General features: G+C 32.9%; 3 protein-coding genes and 1 long non-coding RNA gene across 4 annotated transcripts; all 4 read left to right on the top strand.

Moving 5' to 3' along the window:
• Nucleotides 1-3883: 3883 nt before the first annotated feature.
• Nucleotides 3884-6853, top strand: LOC140055152 (uncharacterized). The gene is made up of 4 exons (XR_011846633.1): nt 3884-3950; nt 5996-6067; nt 6344-6415; nt 6783-6853. It is a non-coding gene; the product is annotated as an uncharacterized lncRNA (long non-coding RNA).
• A 7-nt stretch (nt 6854-6860) lies between these two features.
• Nucleotides 6861-9962, top strand: LOC140055463 (G-protein coupled receptor GRL101-like). The gene is made up of 4 exons (XM_072100802.1): nt 6861-6871; nt 7171-7245; nt 7610-7681; nt 8149-9962. Exons 1-4 carry the CDS (start codon nt 6861-6863, stop codon nt 9131-9133), a joined length of 1143 nt encoding a protein of 380 aa, XP_071956903.1. The 3' UTR covers nt 9134-9962.
• A 3862-nt stretch (nt 9963-13824) lies between these two features.
• On the top strand, nt 13825-15893 carry LOC140055462 (uncharacterized). Its single transcript, XM_072100801.1, has one exon. It carries the CDS (start codon nt 14535-14537, stop codon nt 15891-15893), a length of 1359 nt encoding a protein of 452 aa, XP_071956902.1. The 5' UTR covers nt 13825-14534.
• Nucleotides 15894-16071: 178 nt separating this feature from the next.
• LOC140054621 (uncharacterized) lies at nt 16072-18765 on the top strand. Its single transcript, XM_072099681.1, has 2 exons — nt 16072-17679; nt 18265-18765. Exon 1 carries the CDS (start codon nt 16132-16134, stop codon nt 17206-17208), a length of 1077 nt encoding a protein of 358 aa, XP_071955782.1. The 5' UTR covers nt 16072-16131; the 3' UTR covers nt 17209-17679; nt 18265-18765.
• Nucleotides 18766-21297: the final 2532 nt, after the last annotated feature.

Genomic DNA, 21297 nt, shown 5'->3' with positions numbered 1-21297 from the left:
AATATAATAACAAATATAGATTTATATAACAGCACAAATGAGGAAAAATGGAACAGAGTTATAAAGAGAAGACGCTTGACATGGTGTGGACACTTTCTTAGTCTAGACTCTGATATCCCAGCGCAATGAACTCTATCTGAATCAATGAGAAAAGTCAAGACACGACCTAAAACCACATGGATAAAAATTATAGAACAAATAAGTCTATGTACACTTTGGCCAATAATCTCTCTGATTGAAGAAATCTTAAGTGCACTATGTCACATGACGTTCAGTGTTTGTGATGATGATGAATAGCAATAATTGCAATTTATTATAACATTTGTAAAATAATTATGAAATGATTAATTTAAGTTAATCATATTAAATAAAAACATTAATTCTTCAACTTTCTTTTATAAACAAGATCATACATAAATTTTAAAAGTTGGATACAAAAGTATGTTAAAATAAACTAAAGAAACAAAATAGTGAAACTATGGGTAGTATAAAGTAGTCAAACTTCACTTTTAAATGTTTTTTGTTTTTGCAGATGGTTGGATAATAACCAAATTAGTAATTTACCAGCTGATATATTTCATGGATTGAACAATTTGCAATACTTGTAAGTATGTTTTGTACATATTGCATTATTATTACTCACAATTCATTAATCATAGTTAATAGCAACATAATCAACTGAAGGCATTTAACTTAAACATTAATCATTCCAGATGGTCTAATATAATAACAAATATAGATTTATATAACAGCACAAATGAAGAAAAATGGAACAGAGTTATAAAGAGAAGACGCTTGACATGGTGTGGACACTTTCTTCATCTAGACTACGATATCCCAGCGCAATGAACTCTATCTGAATCAATTAGAAAAGTCAAGACACGACCTAAAACCACATGGATAAAAATTATAGAACAAATAAGTCTATGTACACTTTGGCCAATAATCTCTCTGATTGAAGAAATCTTAAGTGCACTATGTCACATGACGTTCAGTGTTTGTGATGATGATGAATAGCAATAATTGCAATTTATTATAACATTTGTAAAATAATTGTGAAATGATTAATTTAAGTTAATCAAATTAAACAAAAACATTAATTTTTCAACATTATTTTCATATAAATCAAATATATTTGATATGTTGATTTTAACCAAAATGAAACAAATTGTTGTATTTAATAGACATATTCACAGTGCTCTTTTTGTAAGATCTGAATTCTGTTTCAGCTTTCAATGTTACAAGTTTTCACTGAACAAAAATAATCATACATAAATTCTAAAAGTTGGATAAAAAATTATGTTAAAATAAACTAAAGAATATAAAATAGTGAAACTATGGGTAGTATAAAGTAGTCAAACTTCACTTTTAAATGTTGTTTATTTTTGTTTTTGCAGATATTTGCATGACAACCAAATTAGTGATTTACCAGCTGATATATTTCATGGATTGAACAATTTGCTAGAATTGTAAGTATGTTTTGTACATATTGCATTATTATTGCTCACAATTCATTAATCATAGTTGATAGCAACATAATCAACTGAAGGCATTTATCTTAAACATTAATTATTCCAGATGGTCTAATATAATAACAAATATAGATTTATATAACAGCACACATGTGGAAAAATGGAACAGAGTTATAAAGAGAAGACGCTTGACATGGTGTGGACACCTTCTTTGTCTAGACTATGATATCCCAGCACAAGGAGCTCTATCTGAATCAATGACAGAAGAGAACAACCTAAAACCACATGGATAAAAATTATAGAAAATGATGCAAAAAGAAAAAATAAATAAGTCTTTGTACACTTTGGCTAATAATCTCTCTGATTGGAGAAGTCTTTTAAGACTTAAAAGTGCACTATGTCACATGACGTTCAGGGTACGTGATGATGATGATGATAAATAGCAATAATTGCAATTTATTATAACATTTGTAAAATTATTTTGAAATGATTAATTTAAGTTAATCATATTAAACAAAAAACATTAATTTTTCAACATTATTTTCATATAAATCAAATATTTTTGATGTGTTGATTTTAACCACAATGAAACAAATTATTGTATTTAATGGACATATTCACAGTGCTCTCTTTTATAAGATATGAATTCTGTTTCAACTTGCAATGTTAAGTTCCCTGAACAAAATAATTATACATAAATTCCAAAAGTTGGATAAAAAATTATGTTAAAATATACTTACGAAAACAAAATAGTGAAACCATGGGTAGCATATAAAGTAGACAAACTTCACTTTTAAATGTTGTTCATTTTTTATTTTTGCAGAGTTTTGAGTGACAACCAATTTAGTAATTTACCAGCTGATATATTTGATGGATTGAACAATTTGCTATGGTTGTAAGTATGTTTTGTACATATTGCATTATTATTACTCACAATTCATTAATCATAGTTGATAGCAACATAATCAACTGAAGGCATTTAACTTAACATTAATTATTCCAGATGGTCTAATATAATAACAAATATAGATTTATATAACAGCACAAATGAGGAAAAATGGAACAGAGTTATAAAGAGAAGACGCTTGACATGGTGTGGACACTTTCTTAGTCTAGACTCTGATATCCCAGCGCAATGAACTCTATCTGAATCAATGAGAAAAGTCAAGACACGACCTAAAACCACATGGATAAAAATTATAGAACAAATAAGTCTATGTACACTTTGGCCAATAATCTCTCTGATTGAAGAAATCTTAAGTGCACTATGTCACATGACGTTCAGTGTTTGTGATGATGATGAATAGCAATAATTGCAATTTATTATAACATTTGTAAAATAATTATGAAATGATTAATTTAAGTTAATCATATTAAATAAAAACATTAATTCTTCAACTTTCTTTTATAAACAAGATCATACATAAATTTTAAAAGTTGGATACAAAAGTATGTTAAAATAAACTAAAGAAACAAAATAGTGAAACTATGGGTAGTATAAAGTAGTCAAACTTCACTTTTAAATGTTTTTTGTTTTTGCAGATGGTTGGATAATAACCAAATTAGTAATTTACCAGCTGATATATTTCATGGATTGAACAATTTGCAATACTTGTAAGTATGTTTTGTACATATTGCATTATTATTACTCACAATTCATTAATCATAGTTAATAGCAACATAATCAACTGAAGGCATTTAACTTAAACATTAATCATTCCAGATGGTCTAATATAATAACAAATATAGATTTATATAACAGCACAAATGAAGAAAAATGGAACAGAGTTATAAAGAGAAGACGCTTGACATGGTGTGGACACTTTCTTCATCTAGACTACGATATCCCAGTGCAATGAACTCTATCTGAATCAATTAGAAAAGTCAAGACACGACCTAAAACCACATGGATAAAAATTATAGAACAAATAAGTCTATGTACACTTTGGCCAATAATCTCTCTGATTGGAGAAATTTTAAGTGCACTATGTAACATGACGTTCAGTGTTCATGATGATGATGAATAGCATAATTGGAATTTATTATAACATTTGTAAAATAATTGTGAAATGATTAATTTAAGTTAATCAAATTAAACAAAAACATTAATTTTTCAACATTATTTTCATATAAATCAAATATATTTGATATGTTGATTTTAACCAAAATGAAACAAATTGTTGTATTTAATAGACATATTCACAGTGCTCTTTTTGTAAGATCTGAATTCTGTTTCAGCTTTCAATGTTACAAGTTTTCACTGAACAAAAATAATCATACATAAATTCTAAAAGTTGGATAAAAAATTATGTTAAAATAAACTAAAGAAAACAAAATAGTGAAACTATGGGTAGTATAAAGTAGTCAAACTTCACTTTTAAATGTTGTTTATTTTTGTTTTTGCAGACATTTGCATGACAACCAAATTAGTGATTTACCAGCTGATATATTTCATGGATTGAACAATTTGCTATGGTTGTAAGTATGTTTTGTACATATTGCATTATTATTACTAACAATTCATTAATCAAAGTTTATAGCAACATAATCAACTGAAGGCATTTAACTTAAACATTAATCATTCCAGATGGCCTAATATAATAACAAAAAGAACTGAACAAAATTATCATACATAAATTATCATACAAATTTGCCTTAAAAAGTATGTTAAAATAAACGAAGGAAAACAAATTTAGTAAACTAGATGGTACGCTCGCTTCGCTCGCGTACCATCTAGGTCGTGCCCACAGATGGTTCTCCAATACATAATAATTTCAGCGTTAAAAAACTGGCGATTTCAAATGTACGTACCGCAGGACAATAATACATGTCGTTTACAGGAACGAATAAATAGACACTGTGATTTATGTACTCAACTAAAATTAGCACCCTGGGAATTACTTCCGAAAAAGAAACTTGTCACAAAATGAGACCAATTGTTTAAGTCAAATTTAAACAAACTTAATTTGTGTTTTGTATGTAACATTCGGGTTGAGGGATGGGGAAGAAGATGGGTGCAAAGAGGAACAATTTTTTAATTTATTCTTTATCCAATTAGTAACGAAATATTAATTGAACTTATTCAACCTTATGTTCCTAAGCGGTCTCTGAGATCTAGATCTGAGTCTCTTCTTGCCCATATATTTCATCCTTCCACTAAGTTTTATGGAAATCGTTCATTTTCTTCGGCATTCGTTTCTCTATGGAATGCGTTGCCTATTGAAATCCGTCAGGCTACTTCCACCAGTGTCTTCAAATCTCTCCTCAAAACCCACCTTTTTAATTTGTAATTTTCTAAATTTTTCTGTCTTTGTAAAGCGCATTGAGGCTTTCAGCATAATGCGCTATATCAAGTACCAGTTATTATTATTATTATTGTTTTCATGTTTTACAAATAATATACCACTAAACACAGTAAAACATTGCGATGTAATACTTTGTTGAAACTATCACCGTCCTAGTGGATTGAAATAGTACAGTACATGTAACGATACATCACTACGACGTGTATATGTTTATATAATGTAAAACAATTTGTGAAAACCACCTCTATTCGGGGAAAATCATAAATTCGATTTAATCGTCAATAAATATTAAATTATCCAACTCAACTTAATTAGTAGGCCTAATGGTTTTCAATTGTTTCTTAGAGCCAATTCATAGTTAAGTTGGTTCCTACCGGGGTTCCTACCCTACCCACCAACGTTGTTCTGCGTTTAGGCCATGTGATGTACCTTAGGCCTATCCTCTACTGGTTTTACAACGCTACTCATGCCAGTGAGGGAAGGGTGATAATGTTCGTGGTTTAACTGCAATAATAACGATTTGTACATAATATATGGCAAGTGAAAACGCTAGCTCATTATCCGTTTAAAAAAAATTTATATCCAACCTCTGCAGCACAGATTGAAAAAAAAATGGATCGAATTTCTGTTATGAGTATACAGGACTTGCCTTTACGACACCTGAGGGAATAGACACTTGTGGAACAGAGATTGGAATGTTCCATTCATCGCAAATCAATACATTTGTATAAACGTATATTAAATCTATCAAAATAGTATTTTTTAAAGAAAATCGGCCTGTCTTCAACATTATGATGCTGTACTCGAGCTGTTCAACCGGTTTTCAGCCATTAAAAACAATTATCGTAAGAGGAGATAGGAAAATGCGAAGCATCCTCGTATTATCGTCTGCGGGTATTTTTCAAGATGGACATCCATTAGACAGTGTATACTACGATCGAAAAACACCCCAATTTGGGGCAAATCGTTGAACCTAAATTCGTTTTAATCGTCAATAACTAATTATCGAACTAAATTTAATTAGTAAACAGGGTTACATCAGGTGGTTAAAATCAGTACCGAAAGTACGAACCAACTTTATATACCATCGAGTAAACATTCTAGAAATAACGCGCGATTTACCGAATTTTGCCCTTACGTAAATTTATATATAGAAGCATGGGTGATAAAATAGACAAATTTCACTTTTAAATGTGGTAAATTTTTAATTTTTTTCAGATTGTTGAGTGGTAATGAAATTAGTAATTTACCAGCTGATATATTTCATGGATTGAACAATTTGCAAAGATTGTAAGTATGTTTTGTACTTATTGCATTATTATTACTCACAATTCATTAATCATAGTTAATAGCAACATAATCAACTGAAGGCATTTAACTTAAACATTAATCATTCCAGATGGCCTAATATAATAACAAAAAGAACTGAACAAAATTATCATACATAAATTATCATACAAATGTGCCTTAAAAAGTATGTTAAAATAAACGAAGGAAAACAAATTTAGTAAAAGCATGGGTGATAAAATAGACAAATTTCACTTTTAAACTTTTTATTTTTTTTAGATGGTTAAATGGTAATGAAATTCGAAATTTACCAGCTGATATATTTGATGGATTGAACAATTTGCAAGACTTGTAAGTTTGTTTTGTACTTATTGGGTTATTATTAAACAAAAACTAAAAATTTGAAACATTATTTTTACATAAATGAAATATTTTTAATGTGTTGGCTTTAAAAAAAATGATACAGATGTTGTATTAATGGACATATTAACAGTGCTCTAGTGAATGATCAACGGTCAGAAAGGTGCATGAATCATAGACACTAATAATTCAATCAATATGATTGATATAGTATCACTAATGAAATACAGTATAGTGCCCTTATATGTACTTTTGCTTATTAAATTATGTTAAAATAAACTAAAGATAACAAAGTGAAACCATGGGTAAAATATAAAATAGTCAAACTTCACTTTAAATGTTGTTCATTTTGTTTCAGATTTTTGGATAATAACCAAATTAGTAATTTACCAGCTGGTATATTTGATGGATTGAACAATTTGCAAATATTGTAAGTATGTTTTGTACGTATTGTGTTATACTCTTAATTCATTAATCATAGTTGATAGTAATAATTGTTATTTATTTTTAAATTTGTTGACTGATGATTACTATTATGTGACATTAGAACGGCATATTTAACAAAGATTAATAGTAAATTGGACAGTATACTGTATCTTTAAAACATGTACTTTAGTTGATTACATTGAATAAAATAGTACTGTGACAGAGCAGTAAATACCAATAAAGGCAATTGCAGTTGATCATCTTCAGTCCTGAAATAACTATATTTAGGATCATAATTTTTGTTGTTAATTTGTTAACAGTCAGTTACAGAACAACTCTATAACTAACATAGAGGATGGTGCATTTTCTCCATTTGCTTCATCACTTTTAATTCTGTAAGTTCATAATCTGTATTGTAAGACACCTGCTTGTATTCTTGCCTCTAATGCACATTCAGCTTTTTGTAAACATTGTCATTGCCACAAAGTTTATAACTTTACATATACTCTATTTCTAATAAAATGTTTCAAACTTCTATCAACTAAAGCCAAAGTATGTTTCAGGACCATTCTATGGCCACCATGGATAAACTTTCTTCATCAGTGCTTCTATGAATGGATGACTTTTGGGAGCAGGAATGCTAAGTAAACCAAACCCAGTACAGTTTTGATTTCAATCATTCAGAAAGTTTCCTCATGACATGTGAATTTAAAGTTATTATTAAATGAATATGATCATTCTGAATTTATTATCCTACAGAAACCTAACATACAACAACTTGAAAGATTATGAAGACAAGACTTTTAAAGAGTTGGTAAATTTAACACAGTTGTAAGTAAATTTATTTGACATTATGAATGCAAATGGCTGTATGTAGGGTGGTGTGATGGGAGCTGTTGTTCCCCTTTGATTTTTGTATTTAAATGCCATTTAGTACAAATTTCACAGATACACTTTATTTTCAAATGTAACAAGTTGTTAACAAGTTATCAAAAGAATTCATACATGTGAAATTCTCAATCTCAGTGAAAAAGCCGGTAAAATAATGTAATAGGCCTGTAATGATAAAGAGTTATGATAGAAAATGTTGACCCCAACTGTACTGCTGAAAAGGGGAAAAGTTGTATTCCAGATCAAAAACGAATTCCATATAATAAATACATGCTGGCAAGAAAAAAATTGCTAATATTAAATTTGTTTAAATTAGCTATTTACACTTTTTGAAATTAGCAATTAGCTATTTACACTTTACAATTATCAGTAATGAATATATAACTATCCTATTTCTTTTCATTCAGCTATTCAGATTTTTTCCATTTGTGTTGTGTTGTTGGTGACATTGAGATCTGTGAACCCACTGATGCTTTCGCATCATGCCAAGATTTACTAAAAAGGAAATCGCTTCGGGTGTTGATGCTCGTAATTGGTGTTTCCTCCATTATTGGCAATGCACTTGTTCTCATATCAAGGTGTTGCAATAAAGATAAAACTGTTGATTCCATGCTGATCTCCAGTCTTGCCATCTCTGATCTACTTATGGCAATGTATCTGCTAATTATTGCAGGGGCTGATATTCACTATAGAGGTAGATACTCGGAAGTTCTAGAATATTGGAAAAGTAGTTTCACTTGCAGTTTTGCAGGTGCTATTTCTACTCTTTCCAGTGAATGCTCGGTGTTTACGTTGATGGTTATGAGCGTCGACCGGGCTGTAAACATTGTTAGTCCTTTTAACACTAGACGTCTCAGTCGTAAAACATGCAAAATAGTCATCGTCATTGCTTGGGTTGTTATTGCTGCTATCAGTTTCTTACCGGTAGCTGCAAACAGGTTGAGCTTCATCGACCTGCCTTACTTTGGAGAGAACTACTATGGTAAACAGAGTGTCTGCCTTCCGTTACCGCTAACTCGAAGTCATTTACCAGGCTGGGAGTATGCCACTGCTATCTTCATTGCGTTTAACGGTTTTGGTTTCTTGGTCATGGTCGTTAGTTATCTCACAATATTTTTTTCTGTGAAAAGATCATCAGCGACTGTTAATAGAAGGAAAAGCCTTGAAGAACAGTTGCGAATTGCACGGAAGCTAGTGTTTATAATTGGTACAGATTTTTGTTGCTGGTTTCCCATAATTTTAATGGGAATTTGCTCGGAAACTAAACATTGGGATATCCCTGCAGAAATATATGTTTGGGCAGCAACCTTCATTTTACCGATCAACTCAGCAGTTAATCCGTATCTGTACACGATCATATATACGTGTTCAAGCGAAAAAACAAACCGTTAAGGCTTTGTCAGTGGATCGAGGTTATAAATTTATAGTTGTATAGTATCTTGTACTTTCTATCTGCATTCTGTTTAAGAATTGCATTGTTCCTTGCATTTGATCTGTTTATTGTTAAAGTCAGCCAAAAGTACTATTTCAACCTGCATATAACTTTTAGGGTTGAGTTGTACTTTTCAGGAAATGTATTCTTGTGGCTGTTTGGTATTGTTGCTGTATTTTATTGTAAATTTGTTGTGATATTTGTATTTTTTTTGTATTTTGTATTAATATTTGTCCTCAGTGAGGAAATTCGGATTAGGCCCTCCACGGACCCATGGCAGCCAGCAGTGCAGCGCATACCAGATTAGGCAATGAGAGTAAAGCATCTTGCCTAAGGATGCAATTAGTATGGTACAGATAACCTCGAACCCATGCCTATCACATGCTAGTCCGATATTACCATTACACCATCACTCTCCAGTATATATCATGTGTATTTAAATATCTTGATGTTTTGATGCACTGACTTTCACAGATTGAGTGCCAATGCACTCATTCCAAAGTTTAACAAATGTTTGGTTATTCTTATTATTGCACTTTAATAATTAATACATTTGTTTTAATTACCACAGTTGTTCCATGCATATAATTAGATTTAATGTATTTTATATATATTTATATTATGACAATGTTATGAAGGATTATACTGTAAATGAATTCATTTCAATGTATTCATTTTCACTCTTAAATGTTATGTTATCCAATTCTTAAATTTAGAAATGTATAGATTAATTATTTGACATATAGAATATAATATTTAATAATTTATAGATTATTTATTTTACACTGTATATATAGAATATATTACTGTTGCTCTTGATTGTAATTATAATGTCAATATGTTTATTATAATAGAAAAATATTGAAAAAAAAAATATTTACTTTATTAATACATTTGTTTAATATGATTTTAACATCGCTTGAAGCATTGTTAAAATCATATTTTGTGATGTTTGTATTCAAATCAATTCTACATAATTTACCTATTTAACCTACTGTCTTGTTATCGTTTAATGATTATATCTTGATTTAAATTTATAAATATAGATTGTTACAAATACCTATCATTGTTATTTATTTTATTGTTTTCACTTCTATATATAAATTTACATAAGGGCAAAATTCGGTAAATCGCGCCTTACTTTTAGAATTTTTAGTCGATGGTATGTAAAGTTGGTTCGTACTTTCGGTACTGATTTTAACCACCTGATGTAACCCGGTTTACTAATTAAATTAAGTTAGATAATTAGTTATTGACGATTAAAACGAATTTAGGTTCAACGATTTGCCCCAGATAGGGGTGTTTTCCGATCGTGGTATACACTGTCTAATGGATGTCCATCTTGAAAAATACCCGCCACAAAAATACGAGGAGGCTTCGCATTTTCCTATCTCCTCCTACGATAATTGTTTTTAATAGCTGAAAACTGGTTGAACAGCTCGAGTACAGTATCATAATGTTGAAGACAGGCCGATTTTCTTTAAAAAATACTATTTTGATAGATTTAATATACGTTTATACAAATGTATTGATTTGTGATGAATGGAACATTCCAATCTCTGTGTCGTTCCACAAGTGTCTATTCCCTCAGACGTCGTAAAGGAAAGTACTGTATACTCATAACAGAAATTCGATCCATTTTTTTTTTCAATCTGTGCTGCAGAGGTTGGATATAATTTTTTTTAAACGGATAATGAGCTAGCGTTTTCAGTCGCCGTAATTTAATATTTATTACCGATTAAATCGAATTTATGATTTGACCTGAATAGAGGTGGTTTTCACAAATTGTTTAACATTATATATAAACATACGTCGTAGTGTATCGTTACATGTACTGTACTATTTCAATCGACTACGACGGTGATAGTTTCAACAAAGTATTACATCGCAATGTTTTACTGTGTTTAGTGGTATATTATTTGTAAAACATGTTAATTAATATTTCGTTACAAAATAAAGAATATATTTAAAAATTGTTCCTCTTTGCACCCATCCTCTTCCCTATCTCTCAACCATAATGTTACATACAAAACACAAATTAAGTTTGTTTAAATTTTACTTAAACAATTTGTCTCATTTTGTGACAACTTTCTCTTTCGGAAGTAATTCCCAGTGTGCTAATTTTAGTTGAGTACATAAATCATCGTGTCTATTTAATCGTTCCTGTAAATGACATGTATTATTGTCCTGCATTATTGTACATTTGAAATCGCCAGTTTTTTAACGCTGAAATTACTGTGTATTCGAGAACCATCTGTGGGCACGACCTAGATGGTACGCGAGCGTACCATCTAGTACTTATAATTAATGTACCTACTATTTTTTGCACTCGTTAAAATAAATTGTATATCTTAATTGTAATGTTTGTGATACTCGGTATATTGAAGCTATATAGGCATTATGTGGCTATATTGTTATTTATTGTATTGTCCATCACTTACATACAGAACAATTGAATATTTCTTGTAAAAAAACATGTGTGATAAAAATGTTAATGAGTGCAATATTTTACTATAGTTTATATGGTAGCCGTTTAAGTCGCCCCTAAACTTGACTTTGGACCGAGGCAGTTTAGAACCAACTCGGATCGCAACCGTTATACACTACCTTTTAATATATATTTTTTGTTGTTATTATGTTTGCTGTAATTATTAAATAAGTGCAACGTACATGCGCGTGTTTGATTGCAGAGCTTTTGATGATGCTAAGCAGTCTTAATTGAAATATTTCAGTTAAAACAAATTTGGTTTTTGAATGTTAGTCAGGTAATATTTACAATATGTGTTCACATTTGTAGGCCTGTATACACTCTTTGTTTTTAACTGCTACATGTATTATGTATGTCGTAGACTGAATTCATTCAAACTAACTAGAACAGTGTAATAATATAGTTCATCAAATTAAGTGTTATTTGACGATGTTCAATTTTAGAGCTTGGTTGTTAAATTACGATTTATACATTAATACAATTTTGTTATACTTTACATTACAAACTTTGAATGCAATAGTGAGAATTAAGAAAACGATTATAGGAGTAATAATTTTTGATGATGGTTCGGTGTAATGAGGCTGTTACCGCGACTGCGAGAGGGATGTTTTTGGAGCGCCGATAACTGAGATTGAGGTTAATAACATCCGTTATTTATCTTTATGCATCTGATTGATTAAACCTGTTAAATTTCAAATTTTAGATTGATATTATTTTGTTCTAAGGTACGTTGGTTACAGTAGATGATAAAAGTAGTTTGCACGATATATTAAGTAACTTTAGGCTAGGCTCGAATGAATGTTATTCGCAACCGAGTTATGTTGGAAATGTTCGCTTTGTGCCAACAGAATCAGCTAGTGTACCTCGCTGTCAAATCAGTCATAGAGTGGTACAAATTGAGTTAATAATTACATTGGAGATATTGTTTCTCAGACTAGTTGTGTGTCAGTGATTGACCTATAAGTAATTATATTATTGAGGGAAGAGTCTAATTATTGGATTATGAGTATTTATTATGTTGCGAGGATTATGTTCACGGAACATGAGTTTTATCGATAAAATGGTGGATTTGTAAACTAGTTTTTGACCGATGAGGGCGTCATGCTGTAGTTGATTAAGATTTATTTTATGATTGGTGGCGCTATAGTTGTAAACAAAGATTCAAGATGGCTGCGCCCATGTGGATCTAGCGTCAGATTTTAAATGAATATTTTAGAGTTTTGAGCTAGTTATAAGTAGTATAGAAGAGTAATAGATAATTAGGTTGGTTAGTTTATACTATTGTTAGGGACTGGCATATATTTTTCAATTTATCTTTCTGCATTTGAATAGTGTTCAGTTTGAAAGAGTATATAATCGTAAGCATTTTAAACTTTAAATCAACAAAATTGATTGAGTATTTCGAAAGTTATGAATAAAATAAGGTGTAAAAATTTGGCACCATCACTATCCTTTGTTTACATAGGAATCCCCACCCCGCGTTTGTGACCTTGTACACAAATAGTCACTGGGTGAAAATACTACTAAAACACATATAAATACATTTTATGAACATATTTTTAATTAGAAAGTTGATGGTGACAAATATATATTTGCATAATACCACATTTTGTTTGGAAATTGTGTCAAAATCACAAAAATAAGATAAAAAGTACTTATTTTATGTTTACCCTCTCCCCGGACTGCGCGAATGTCCCGGAGGAATACCCCCACCTCAGCCAGGCTGTGTGATGACGTCATCAGGCACTTCGCGGCCTAGAATTGCTTACTCACCTAGCATCAGGTGATTAAAAACCTTTTGTGATCCAATATAGGTGATATTTATGTAAAACCAAAGGCGTACACTGTTAAAATATAAATATATCTAAAATATATAAGCAAAATCCCAAAATATTAGGCATGTTTTCGATTTTTTCTGATTTTACTAACATTTCGAGCCCAAAATAAAATGTCATCGCGAAGACATGTGGGCAAAGGAATTTCAAATTTTTCATCGGAATTTTCCGGAAAAGATCGTACAGTCATTCGTTTTTTCTGAATAGCCAATCAGAGTTCGTAAATTCATGCGCAAGTTGACCCCTTTTTAACAGGTTAAGGGTCACACTTGTCTATTCCCTAAAGATGTCTGCTGCCCTCTAGCGGTTTTGCTAGTCGCTACTATTGTGGCTTATATTGATTATTGTTTTTAGTGTTTTGCACAAGTGAGATTTGACCACAAAATTGGAGGATTACCGTCATTTTCTTGAGTTGAGGATTTAAGATAGTTTATCTCTAGTTGGGTAAGTCGGAATGGCCAAGTGCTAGATTGTTGATATCATGTATTTTTATGGGTACAATGCTACTGATTGAGGCCTAGTTAATGATTTTATCAGAAATATTCTTAATGCGATATAAAGAAATGTTAAGAACTTGTTGTTTGTTTTGAGATATTTATATAGTTGAGATAGATAATGTATTGTCAACTTTTATACTTTTTGTTAAAGAATTTCTCTAATTGTTTTTTAGGGGTTTTGTTTTTTTGTATTTTCATTTCATTGCTGTTGTGTTCTTCACCTTGAGTACGGATATTCACAAATAAAGAATACCAAATTGCAACCAATCTTTTTATTGTATCGTCGTTACTTCTGGTGTGTGCGTCCTGACAAGACATAAGTAGAATAGAACCCGAACGACGACAAATGGTGTCAGAAGTGGGATGATTGCAACTCAAGATTGAAGATCAAGTGGAAAACCCTCAACTTAGTGATTAATGAGTTAACGGTATTATTTTAGATAGTTTTGTGAAATGCATAAATTGATGTACTAATCAGGATTTATTGAGATTTGTATTGCATTTATTATTTATATATTTCTGTAACCCAAATTATATTGAGATGGCAAATGCTGAAGGTGGTGATGCAGCTCCTGCTGGTATTGCAGAAATGGTGGCTGCCTTGACTGGTGCGTTCCAGAACCTTTCTTCCGCTAGAACGATGCCAGCAATAAAATTAAGTAAGTTCAAAGGGCAACCATTGAATCCTGGTGACCTGTCCTTGCATGAATGGATAATTGAATTTGAGGAGTATTCAACATTCTATAAATTAACGGGACGTGATAAGGCCCAAGCTCTGTTAACACACCTGACTGGAGCAGCTAAGGAAGAGATCCTTTGTCGGGAGGCGGGTGTAAAAGAAGATAGTGCCGAGATTATTAAGATTCTAAAACTGAGGTTTGGACCAGGTGAGCGTGTACAGTCTTTGAGTACAAAGCTGCATGAGAGAGAACAATTGGAGGGAGAAACACTCGCAGATTTTAGTGGTACCCTAATCAGACTGTATGATCGGATGGAAGCAGCTGCTAGTGGAGAAGAGAAAGAGGCGCTGACAAAGCTAAAAGATAGCACTTTAAAAGAAAGATTGGTGACAGGAGTTCGGGATAAGAGTATTCAGAGGGAGTTGAGGAGGATTATAATTGCGAGTAAAGACAAATCGTTTTTAGTTATGAGAGAAGAAGTGATGGAACTATTCCAAGACCAAAGTGTTCAGTCTGTAAACGCAAGAGTAAGAGAGGTTTCGGAAGTTCAACCAGTATCTGTGGCTAGAGTGCAAGGAGAAGACCACATTTTAAAGTTACAAGGGGAACTCAATCAGTTGAAGGAAATGGTCCAAGATATGGTGGGAGTAGTGAAGACTTTAAAAGGTGGTAGAAGTGAAAGGAGAGAAGAGACTTGTTACAACTGTGGGAGGAAAGGGCATGTGAAAAGAGATTGTAGATGTCCAACGAAGTGTCACAAATGTGGGAACCCTGGCCATATGCAGAAGGATTGCCCACAGAGAAACCAAGTAGACAGTATAGAACTTCCTGCACCACAACCATCAGAAGCGGCAACAACGGCATCTACGGTAGTGACACCTGGTGTTGGGATAGTATCACATTCTTCACAGTTGGCAGATAATGATGTTTTAAGAAGCTTACTGATAGCAGACAGTCCGACGGCAAAGTTAATTATTGGTGGGAGAGAATTAGGGTGTATCTTGGATACTGGAGCTGAGACCAGTCTTATTCCTCTGAGTTGTTACCAAGAAGTACTTCGGCCTACCCTTGGAGTCCTAGGAGGCGATGTTGCTATGAAAGTAGTTGGAGTAACTGGGATGACTATTCCGATTGTTGGGTACTTGAAGACGACTATTTCACTGTTTGACACAACTGCTGATGTAGGGTTTTTTGGTTGTGGAAGACCATGTTATGAGTAAACGCAGAGTTGATTTCCCGATTATTCTTGGTTGTAATGCATTAAGAGCTGTCTTATGTCAGGGTAATAAAAACAAGAACGAAGCCTGGGACCTGGTAAGTGACGTCTTAAAATCGGAAGAGAAGGAGTCTAATGTGAGGACAAATAATCAAGAAGTTTTCCCTCCTCTGACAGTGCGACAAGTGGAATGTGTGATATCGAAACACTCTGAAGTTGGAAGCATCTTGGTGGAGTCGAGCATGAAAGGACCAGTAAGGGTATTAGATGGTTTTTCTCATCAGGAAAGATCTGTTTGTCAATTAGCAGTAGCAAACGAAAGTGATCAAGAAGTAGTTGTTGATGCTGGGACCATTTTAGGAACAGCTGTGGATGTCAAACTTGCGGACGAAATAGTTGTTGAACAAATCAATGGTTGTTTGGGAGTGATGATAGGAGAAGTTGCTGTTGAAGAAGGAGTAACTACGAAGGGGTATGATGTTGGATCGCATGTTGAACCTATAGAAGAGCTGAGTGCTGTGAATCGAGATTATTCATTCATCTGGATGAGGAAAGTAATGGGAGATACATTGTTGTTGTTGACGGTTTTGCTTGCTCTCTTAAGCATTCAATTGGTATTCTATATTTCAACACCCCATCGAGCCACCAATGTAGCACCATATAAGCTTATGTATGGGCGACAACCTACTATTCCTTTGGATCAACTAATTCACAAAACACATCAAGATTGGGAGAATGATTATGTGCAGCGTCAGGCAGATGCCTTGCAGAAAGCGGCAGAGATTGCCGAGAGGAAAATCAAAATGACGAGAGAGAGTGATAAACGGTTACATGATGACAGGGTGGTAAAGTCGAAACCGTTTAAAGTTGGTGAACAGGTATTGCTGAAGCAAACAGCTTTTACTGGGAGACACAAGCTGGTTGACCGTTATCATAGGGAGCCATATATCATAGAGGATGTAAATAGAGAGGAAGACGTGTACAAAATCCGACCAGCATTAGGTGGTAAAGTAAAGACAGTAAACCGCAAATTGATTATACAGGATCCTCGTGATGAAATATTGGAAGAGTGGCCAATGCCATTGCGACCAGAGGTAGATGAAGAGAATAAGATGCCATTGCGACCAGAGGTAGATGAAGAAAATGATTGTAATGATTCTTCAGATGAGGAAGAAGATTTTCTTCTACAAATTGAGATTCCAGAGATGCCGGATAGAGTGGTGGAACAAGAGATTGATCCAGTGAGGCGCTCAGTACGTGTAAATAAAGGGACACACAGTAATCCGGGTCAGTGGCCTAGATCTGTTTTCGAGAAGTAATGGTGGATTATAGTATTAATTATATTGTAGATTTTTTTTTATATGTTATTTTATTTTGTAAATTCACATTCGGGGCGAATGTTCTGAGTCAGGATGGTTTGTCGTAGACTGAATTCATTCAAACTAACTAGAACAGTGTAATAATATAGTTCATCAAATTAAGTGTTATTTGACGATGTTCAATTTTAGAGCTTGGTTGTTAAATTACGATTTATACATTAATACAATTTTGTTATACTTTACATTACAAACTTTGAATGCAATAGTGAGAATTAAGAAAACGATTATAGGAGTAATAATTTTTGATGATGGTTCGGTGTAATGAGGCTGTTACCGCGACTGCGAGAGGGATGTTTTTGGAGCGCCGATAACTGAGATTGAGGTTAATAACATCCGTTATTTATCTTTATGCATCTGATTGATTAAACCTGTTAAATTTCAAATTTTAGATTGATATTATTTTGTTCTAAGGTACGTTGGTTACAGTAGATGATAAAAGTAGTTTGCACGATATATTAAGTAACTTTAGGCTAGGCTCGAATGAATGTTATTCGCAACCGAGTTATGTTGGAAATGTTCGCTTTGTGCCAACAGAATCAGCTAGTGTACCTCGCTGTCAAATCAGTCATAGAGTGGTACAAATTGAGTTAATAATTACATTGGAGATATTGTTTCTCAGACTAGTTGTGTGTCAGTGATTGACCTATAAGTAATTATATTATTGAGGGAAGAGTCTAATTATTGGATTATGAGTATTTATTATGTTGCGAGGATTATGTTCACGGAACATGAGTTTTATCGATAAAATGGTGGATTTGTAAACTAGTTTTTGACCGATGAGGGCGTCATGCTGTAGTTGATTAAGATTTATTTTATGATTGGTGGCGCTATAGTTGTAAACAAAGATTCAAGATGGCTGCGCCCATGTGGATCTAGCGTCAGATTTTAAATGAATATTTTAGAGTTTTGAGCTAGTTATAAGTAGTATAGAAGAGTAATAGATAATTAGGTTGGTTAGTTTATACTATTGTGGCTTATATTGATTATTGTTTTTAGTGTTTTGCACAAGTGAGATTTGACCACAAAATTGGAGGATTACCGTCATTTTCTTGAGTTGAGGATTTAAGATAGTTTATCTCTAGTTGGGTAAGTCGGAATGGCCAAGTGCTAGATTGTTGATATCATGTATTTTTATGGGTACAATGCTACTGATTGAGGCCTAGTTAATGATTTTATCAGAAATATTCTTAATGCGATATAAAGAAATGTTAAGAACTTGTTGTTTGTTTTGAGATATTTATATAGTTGAGATAGATAATGTATTGTCAACTTTTATACTTTTTGTTAAAGAATTTCTCTAATTGTTTTTTAGGGGTTTTGTTTTTTTGTATTTTCATTTCATTGCTGTTGTGTTCTTCACCTTGAGTACGGATATTCACAAATAAAGAATACCAAATTGCAACCAATCTTTTTATTGTATCGTCGTTACTTCTGGTGTGTGCGTCCTGACAAGACATAAGTAGAATAGAACCCGAACGACGACATGTACATACATCAGTTAAGCACAGTTAGCTAAATGTATTGGTGCACCGCTTATTATGTACATACATCAGTTAAGCACAGTTAGCCAAATGTATTGGTTCACCGCTTATTATGTACATACATCGGTTAAGCATGGTTAGCCAAGTGTATTGGTTCACCGCTTATTATGTACATACATCAGTTAAGCACAGTTAGCCACATGTATTGGTGCACCGCTTATTATGTACATACATCAGTTAAGCACAGTTAGCCAAATGTATTGGTTCACCGCTTATTATGTACATACATCAGTTAAGCACAGTTAGCCACATGTATTGGTTCACCGCTTATTATGTACATACAGCGGTTAAGCACGGTTAGCCAAATGTATTGGTGCACCGCTTATTATGTGCATACATCAGTTAAGCACAGTTAGCCAAATGTATTGGTGCACCGCTTATTATGTGCATACATCAGTTGAGCACGGTTAGCCAAATGTATTGGTTCACCGCTTATTATGTACATACATCAGTTGAGCACGGTTAGCCAAATGTATTGGTTCACCGCTTATTATGTACATACATCAGTTGAGCACGGTTAGCCACATGTATTGGTGCACCGCTTATTATGTACATACATCAGTTGAGCACAGTTAGCCAAATGTATTGGTGCACCGCTTATTATGTACATACATCAGTTAAGCACAGTTAGCCAAATGTATTGGTGCACCGCTTATTATGTACATACATCGGTTAAGCACGGTTAGCCAAGTGTATTGGTGCACCGCTTATTATGTACATACATCAGTTGAGCACAGTTAGCCAAATGTATTGGTGCACCGCTTATTATGTACATACATCAGTTAAGCACAGTTAGCCAAATGTATTGGTGCACCGCTTATTATGTACATACATCAGTTGAGCACAGTTAGCCAAATGTATTGGTGCACCGCTTATTATGTGCATACATCAGTTGAGCACAGTTAGCCAAATGTATTGGTGCACCGCTTATTATGTGCATACATCAGTTGAGCACAGTTAGCCAAATGTATTGGTTCACCGCTTGTTATGTGCATACATCAGTTGAGCATGGTTAGCCAAATGTATTGGTTCACCGCTTATTATGTGCATACATCAGTTGAGCACGGTTAGCCAAATGTATTGGTTCACCGCTTATTATGTGCATACATCAGTTGAGCACGGTTAGCCAAATGTATTAGTTCACCGCTTATTATGTGCATACATCAGTTAAGCACAGTTAGCCACATGTATTGGTGCACCACTTATTATGTACATACATCAGTTGAGCACGGTTAGCCAAATGTATTGGTGCACCGCTTATTATGTACATACATCAGTTGAGCACAGTTAGCCAAATGTATTGGTGCACCGCTTATTATGTACATACATCAGTTGAGCACAGTTAGCCAAATGTATTGGTGCACCACTTATTATGTACATACATCAGTTGAGCACGGTTAGCCAAGTGTATTGGTGCATCGCTTATTATGTACATACATCAGTTGAGCACGGTTAGCCAAATGTATTGGTGCACCGCTTATTATGTACATACATCAGTTGAGCACAGTTAGCCAAATGTATTGGTGCACCGCTTATTATGTGCATACATCAGTTGAGCACGGTTAGCCAAATATATTGGTTCACCTCTTATTCAACGAGATGCTCATTTGATCATTTACTTTATATGCAGACTCTTGTTTGATGTTGTGTACACTTTTTTTTATTCTATTTTCTATCTCTATTAATTCTTACTGTAAATGATTAAATAAGATTTGTCTTCGTCGAGTCAAATTAACATTCTAGTTTGAATATTTGATCAAAGTATAACGAATTGAAATGTATTTGATTTCTAATGTTAATTTCCCAGGCAATACATTTATAACATGTGTTCAGTTGAACATGCACTAAAAATGAGTATAACTTGCTATAGCATGCGTATAGACTATTAGCGAAAAAATACGTAGAGTTATTAGAGTAGGTGCCGAGCTCGACTATAAGGTGCTTTTTGATCGTTTACTTACTATACTCGGATTCCAGGTTATTGATGATTTATACATATCTTGATTTATGCTTAGCGTAAGGATCCAATAAGTACGATCGGTGTGGACTACGACAATTTTGAATTGTCATTTTAGCAATTTGTTTGATTCGTTAAAAAATAATTAAATAAAAATATATATATATTTCACCTCTATGGTTTTTATAATTACCATTTCAGATTACAAAATGTGTTCATAAACACAATGTATACTGTGTTGCGGCAGATTCCAATTATATATATATATATATATAATATATATATATATTATATATATATATTATATATATACTGTATTGTACTGATTGTTGGGCGATTTATATAGGCCTACACTATTGATTTACTATGACATGTTGCTGTTTTGGAATATGTCCGACAGTGGCACTTTTCAATGGTGTTTATGCAGTCTATACTTATTATTGAGTAAATTGATAATGTTTAAATTCAAATAAATTCGTGTTTTATGATTGATGAGATCCGCATGAATCGCTATCGACAGGTGTACCTATT

Source organism: Antedon mediterranea, chromosome 7 (assembly GCF_964355755.1).
Source record: "Antedon mediterranea chromosome 7, ecAntMedi1.1, whole genome shotgun sequence".
Classification (NCBI taxonomy): Eukaryota; Metazoa; Echinodermata; class Crinoidea; order Comatulida; family Antedonidae; genus Antedon; species Antedon mediterranea.
The sequence above is the reverse complement of the archived record's forward strand: the minus strand, read 5'-3'. Positions and strand labels throughout refer to the sequence as shown.

What these genes read in the sequence shown, in the direction of transcription:
- LOC140055463 (XM_072100802.1), top strand. An exon ending in GCTTCATCACTTTTAATTCT is followed by an intron (nt 7,246 to 7,609) that starts GTAAGTTCATAA and finishes ATTATCCTACAG; the next exon opens with AAACCTAACATACAACAACT. An exon ending in TTGGTAAATTTAACACAGTT is followed by an intron (nt 7,682 to 8,148) that starts GTAAGTAAATTT and finishes CTTTTCATTCAG; the next exon opens with CTATTCAGATTTTTTCCATT.
- LOC140055462 (XM_072100801.1), top strand. Translation starts at nt 14,535, where the DNA reads ATGGCAAATGCTGAAGGTGGTGATGCAGCTCCTGCTGGTATTGCAGAA.
- LOC140054621 (XM_072099681.1), top strand. Translation starts at nt 16,132, where the DNA reads ATGAAAGGACCAGTAAGGGTATTAGATGGTTTTTCTCATCAGGAAAGA.